Source organism: Rhea americana, unplaced genomic scaffold (assembly GCF_003343005.1).
Source record: "Rhea americana isolate MKP2758 unplaced genomic scaffold, rheAme1 scaffold_69, whole genome shotgun sequence".
Lineage (NCBI taxonomy): Eukaryota > Metazoa > Chordata > Aves > Rheiformes > Rheidae > Rhea > Rhea americana.
Window position 1 is genome coordinate 4,362,115 of NW_028186856.1, and position 6,768 is coordinate 4,368,882.

Consider the following 6,768-nt stretch of genomic DNA (forward strand, 5'->3'; position numbering starts at 1 on the left):
AAGTCGTATTTTTCCCCTATGGTGTGGATCGCCAAGAAAAAAATAAAAAAAAAAAAAGAAAAGGAAAAAAAAAAAAAAAAAAAAAAAAAAAAAAAAAAAAAAAAAAAAAAAAAACATATCTTGCCAGAGGAGAGTCTTTTTAGCCACTTTTTCTCATATTATCCTCAGAAAAGCAAGGTGAGAGATCTTTTCATAGATACCGTCTCCAGTCAAGTAAAAGGACGTTTCAAGTACTTGGACAGGGAAATTATTGGTGAAATAAAGAGCTTTTTCTTTTCTTTTTCCTTTTTTTTWAAGAGGAATTGAAGCATATGTGATGTTTGACGAAATTTTTTTTCCCCTCTCCATTTTCCAGAACTCGCTAATACTGAAAAGCGTTAGAGGGTACCAAAAAAGAAGAAATGACCCTGTGCAATTAAGGGGCAATGATTTTCAACAGTTTTATTTAAAACCTAAAATCTGGTTTTGCATTTTTATTCATATTACCCCCAAACATTTTATGATGAAGAGAGCCAGACAGCAGCACTTTAGAAATATCCCTTGGAATGGCTGGGGTGAGGGAAGAGTTCTGTGTTAAACAGAAGCTAATTACTTTTTTTTCTTTAAAAAAAATGTTATATATATAATATGCTCACATACACACAGTAAATATGGTCTGAACAGGTACTTTTTCCTAAAAATATTGGCAAGAATATAACCTTGCTTCACACTTCTTCAAACTTATAGCAATTTAAGCATTCACGTATTCAATAACAAATACGCATAAAATAAAGCTAGAAATTACATAGTAGATCATTAGCAAGAAACTGAATTCAGGTTAATATAGAGAAATAATTTATAGAGAAAGATACTGCCATTAAGAGTCATCTCTAACTAGTATCAGAGTAGCTTTATCTGTTTTCTGGAGTGACATTAGTTTGACCTTTTCCTCTGAAGGTCCACGCTCTAGGGCCACTAAAAGATTTTAAAGATCGAGTGTAGTATATTAATAATAATGGTAATAAAACGGTAATTAGTTTTCAGATAGAAACAAATCAGTTATAGTTTCTATATAATCACAAAACAATTAATTTTAATGGTAACACATAGGTCTGTCCCAAGGCACAGAGAACAAGAAAAACCCAACAAAGCGTTTCTGTTACACAACTGTTTTTTTAATGGTGAGAAATGAGTAACAGATATATTTCTTAAAGGAAGAAAGAAAAAAGGAAGCTCTATTAACTAGCAGTATTTTTAAGCCTCTTTACAAGCTGTTAGAAAATAACAAGCTCGAGTACAAACCTATTCACAATGTTACACAGTGTTACAGCTCTTTCTCAGGAAAAAAGTGGGTGGCTCTTAGAAGAGCCTTTGGGTTATCGAGATCGTGCAGAGGCAAAAGAAAAACTTCAGCCGCCGAAGCCGTAGAGGGTGCGTCCCTGGCGCTTCAGGGCGTACACCACGTCCATGGCCGTGACCGTCTTGCGCTTGGCGTGCTCCGTGTACGTGACGGCGTCGCGGATCACGTTCTCCAGGAACACCTTSAGCACGCCGCGCGTCTCCTCGTAGATGAGCCCCGAGATGCGCTTCACGCCGCCGCGCCGCGCCAGGCGCCGGATGGCCGGCTTGGTGATGCCCTGGATGTTGTCGCGCAGCACCTTGCGGTGGCGCTTGGCGCCCCCCTTGCCGAGCCCCTTCCCGCCCTTGCCTCTGCCGGACATGCTGCTGTCTGCGCTGCCGGAGACGAGTGTGGTGAGAGGGGTGGCGCGCGGCGGTATTTAGTGGGTGGGAGCCGACCTGGTTGGGGACTGCGCGAAAAGGGGGRCAGAGGGGGGGGGCAGGGGCGGGGCTCGGCGCGTCGGCCCCTACCTCGTTTCTTCTCCCGCCTTCCCAGAGCTGCATTTGCAACGAAGAAATGTGTTTCCGACGAGTTCCCTTTCTTTGGGCCCACACTTCTTGGTGGTTCTGGGCTGTCTCGTCAATTCGTGTTTTCAGGTAAAAAAGACATTACTTCTTTGTGCACAAGAGCTCATTTTTCGCTGTAATAGCTCAGCCTAGCTGTTAACATGAAGTGAGATCTCGATCACGTAAGGGTTAGTGAATCCTGGTTAGTGAATCCCTTAAACTACTCTTTACCTATTTTCTGAGTGTTCCAAAGCACCATGTGTCATGTATGGCTTCACTGCTTTCAAATTATTACCTTTTCCCCTTCCCCCCCTTTTCTTTTCTTTCTTTCCTTTTTTAGAGAATCATTTTGCAGTAAAATCTGACCAATCACGTTCCAGACAGACTATTTGCTTCATTTAACTTCTTTCTACTCATCTTTTCCTGTACCTTGTGAATGTTTACCCGTGAGAATTGTGACAATAGACATTAATCAAGAAAGCACAAACCCTTTGCTGTCCATCAGGTTTAATTGGTTCTTCTGGACAAATATTTATACTGTCCTTATCCGTTCCTATCATGGTATATACACTGACGTAGCTATTGTTTTGGGAGATTGAAGAATTAAATATTTTAAAGCAGAGTGCATTTTTCCTTCAGGGAAGGTGTTCAATTCTCCAGTTGCTTACCTCAGGGCAAATAAAAAGCTTCTGAGGTATTAGTGCTGAAAACAAGGAACAATATTTCTAGATATTCATTACAAAGCCTACAGCAGCTGACATTCAGTAACTGATCATTGAGGTAAAAATGATCAGGAAGGGAGAAAAAAATGTTCCCGGAACCGAGCTTCTACTGCCCTCTCATGGACATTTTTTTCCTTTTTCTTTCTTCCCCATCCACCCTGCAAAAGCTGAGGGTCTTTATATAATGTATAATTTCATAAAGATACAGCATATCCCACTCCGTCACTGGGACAGCAAATGGAGCTGAGGTATGTATCAATCTCACTCACTAACACTGTTAACCAGAACTTAAAGAAAAATAAAAGATAGATTAAAAAACTTAATTCAAGTTTACAAATGGATGTGACTTCATTGCTTGTGACAGCAGGGGGTATCTCTGCCTCTCCTCTGTTATGAAGATGTGAATTTATCTTCTTTTGTGGTCCTTCCTACTTCTTTCTGATCCTGGCAGCAGTAGCAGAGTAGACACCACATTTTGAGGGTCTGATGCTATAAAAAAACCCAAATATTATTAACAAACTCTGTCTGATCACAGTTGTTTGTCTCAGGGCTTTTCCAGTGTATTCCAGTAAGAAGAGAAATTGTGATGACATTACAATTCTATTTGTTTACATCAATATACAAAGCCCTATTGTCTTGAACAGGGATCTAATTAAACAGCCCCAGGAGATTTCCTTCCTTGCCTTTCCTTCAACTTTGTCAACAAGATTCTTGCCCCCAAAACTCAATACCAAAACTAGAAGTTGGAACTTCCCGCTATTTGGTGAAGGTTGTGTCAGGACTTCTCTTAAGAAGTTGTTCAGTCCTTAATCCCTACCGTAATTAGAAAAAATAACTTCATAGCAATATAGAGGTATAGACTCTAACAAACACAGGTGGATTACTCAGCGCCAAATTCTTACCCTAAGGAAAAGAAGCTCTTGCACAAACACATGCCAAGGAAGTTGCTTGATTTGAAATTTCTAGTCTAGACACTTCATATATGTATTCTTCCCGGGAGAAGACTTTCAGGAGAAGCATTCTGTCCATGGTTTCTGCTTAGAAAAATTATTGCAATTCCTCTTCTTTTGCAATAGAAACATGTTTGTCCCTTATTGTTGTCTTTGATGAATAAACCTGTGAATTTCAACAACATTCACCCTTGGTCCACAAAAGTTTTGTTTCCCTGTCTGAATGAAACATAAAATCATTCCATAAGCCCTATATATATGCATTATATATATAAATCTAAGTTTATGCAGGCTTATCTAATTTCAGGCTAAGTATCTTTTTGCCATGATACTTTCACACATGTGTGATTTGTGGAATTTACTAATTGACACAATTTCTTTTAATGGGTGATTATTTAACCCTTCAGACATTTTTTCTATTTTCATTTCCAGCAATTCTACTCAAGAGATTATATTTAACAAGGCATTTTATGTTTCCAGTTCAGATCAGAAACACTACAGCGACATTTTATTAAACTTAAATCCATTTTTGGATTAAACTCACACAAGTGATTCCAAAAGTGTCGATGAGGTCAGTCTGTAAAATCAACCCTTAAAGTTCTTAAGTTCTTCTAACACTGTTGTGTCAATATTATACCCTGAGTATTGCCAGCCTTCCTTAAATGAAGGTGTGGAACCCTGTACTTTCTTGCATTTCTTTTTTCTTTTTTCTTTCTTTTTTTTTCTCTTTTTTTCTTTTTCTTTATTCTTTTTTTTTCCTCCTGTCCTTGCCCAGATAAGCCATGGATAAAGAAGCTATATCTGCCAGCAGGGAAGCCACTGTTCCAGTGTCTCCTCACTAGTAAGTTTAAAAATGACGCCGTCTACCATATTATTCCTATATGGTCTTTTCAGGATGGGCTCAAAGAAAACGCAAAGAGGCAAGACAAATGCCGAGATTCTGAAAGAAACATCCGAAGGTTCAAACCAGTAACAAATTTTCTGGTACTTGAGTTTCATAAGGAACCTGACAGCGTCTTGGATTGGGACGTGGTGATAATACTTAAATACAGCAGGGATGTCATGACTAAGTACCTGGTGTTTCCTTTTTTAAGATCAGTCTCCTACTCCTCAGAAGGGAAATCTGGGACCATGACTGGGCTGTTGTGGGAGACCAGGCCACCATGAGAAACTGGTCTCCCTGTACTCAGGACCTCTCTCATTTCCAGAAGATTTCAGGAATAAGGATCAATATCCAGCTCTGATAAGGAAGGATGCTCGATGTAATATTTGTTTCAATCACACAGGTGAGTCCCCAGGACCTTATTATAGGACTTTACATTAGTACTAGTATAGCTCTACCAGCTACATAACTCGTTTAGTCCACTCAGCTGTGAAAATCATTATCTCCAGCTCTACTCAGTCCTGTAGCCTTTTACTGTGTTAGAGGCATCCTCTGGGAGTTATTATTACCACTTGAATATCCCTGCCATGTGGTTATCGGACAAGTATAACCACATCTGAGCATCACTGGGTCACCATGTGTTCTCTCTGGTGAATTATCCAGCTAAGCAACTGAGCTGAACTCTGAGCTTTGCATCTGCCTTTTTTTTTTTTTTTTTTTTGGGGGGGGGGGAAGGGTGGGGAGGGTAATATTGAATTCAAACTTCAAGCCATAACTCTGTTCCATGATGAGTTGCTTTTGCCCAGGAATTCATGACTATAAGTTATACTCTCCCCCCCTTCCCAATTTTCTCCCTGCCTCCATGCTCTCCTTGGAAAGATCAAGAAGCTATGTAGAAGCTGCTTCTCTAAAAAGCAGCAGATAAACATCCATTCATAGCCCTAATGTTAACTCATGACAGAAATTCATCTAATAAGGGGAAGTTAGGCTAGAACTGGTGTTTCTCCCTCCCCTTCCCGCCATCCCTCCCAGGTAATTTCCAGTAATGCAACAGATTTTATCTTATCTACTGGGGCTGATAAAATTAAACTGTAATTTGAGACAGAGAGGTAACATTCTCTGGGCAGTGCTAAGATTCTCTGCMACCCCTTTGTAGACTTTTTTTCTGTCTGGCAGCTAGGATTTCTGCTGTAGCTGTCACTGGGAATACTTTATCAGTTTTTTATTGACATTAGAGGGGAAGAAATAGGTCTGACACATAACTCCTTTTCATGGAAGAAGTCTCCTGCCTCAGGAGTGCTTGGAGTCTCCCCTCACCAGGTCTGGGCCAGACAGGAGGGAGAAGCTGGTGAGAGTAATATTATTTATGCCAGAGTAGCACAAACCATGCTTAGAAAATCAAGGCCAAAGCAGTCAAAGGCAGACCGCCAGGATATAAACACAGAGCTCTTGTGATTATGGTAAATCTGTGGCAGAGAAAGCCAAGAAGTAGGGAAGAAGTAGCTGCAGTGACAAGAGACTGCAGTGACAATGGGAATGTGCATTACCCTGGTATACACAAAATGATCCAGGACAGCTGCATATAGCTAAGCATACATATGCTGTATATAGGCCCAATATATGCAACCTTAGATGACCTGTTGACTTGTGGCAGCATACACTGGTTGCTGAAAGAGCAATGGTACCTCCCTTTTATATATATATATATATATATATATGTATGTATGTATATATATATATATGTATATATATACATATATATATATATGGTTAATGCATCCCTGCCCTACCTGTGCTCATTTTATTTTTTACTTTTTCAGTGTCTGATGAGAGCAATAATGCTACTTTCCCCTGCCCACACACACTTTTCTTTCCATAGTTCCTGGAAGCCCAACTCTGAAATCATTGAAAAGCAAACCCTGTGATCCTTGGGAAGCCCAAGCATTGGGATTTTATTGGTGTCTCAACAGGAGGCAGGGAATCCTAAGGAGAAAAATTCCCATGCCAAATGGAAGTGAAAGAAAACCATGAAAAAATACTTGAAAAGTGAAAATCAGAACAAAACAACTACACAGCTAGCTAGAGTTGTGAAAAGTTGAGTATAGAGTGTTAAGTTCACTGTCAGAGACACAGTGRGAACTGGATCCCAGAAGGTATCTCACCAATGATCTTACGCAGCTCATCATTGTCCACAAAACATTTTTAGGAGAAGTTGGGTGGGAATGTATTATCTGATAGGAGCAAGGACACTTCAGAGATAAGGCATCTTGAGAACAAAAGACAACATGTTCTGAAAAACAGGGAGCCCAAAACCGCCCCATAGAAAAAT

The 6,768-nt window shown here is 39.9% G+C and overlaps 2 protein-coding genes across 2 annotated transcripts in view; both read right to left on the bottom strand.

The window, feature by feature from the left end:
- Positions 1-857, bottom strand: part of LOC146586487 (histone H3-like) — a 1,804-nt gene extending 947 nt beyond the window's left edge. Inside the window, exon 1 of the mRNA XM_085321309.1 lies at positions 852-857. Coding sequence (XP_085177435.1) covers positions 852-857 — 6 coding nt within the window. The remainder of the gene's footprint in view (positions 1-851) is intronic.
- A 171-nt stretch (positions 858-1,028) lies between these two features.
- LOC146586488 (histone H4) lies at positions 1,029-1,712 on the bottom strand. Its single transcript, XM_085321373.1, has one exon. The coding sequence runs from the start codon at positions 1,698-1,700 to the stop codon at positions 1,389-1,391; it is 312 nt and encodes a 103-aa protein (XP_085177499.1). The 5' UTR covers positions 1,701-1,712; the 3' UTR covers positions 1,029-1,388.
- Between the last annotated feature and the right edge of the window lie 5,056 nt (positions 1,713-6,768).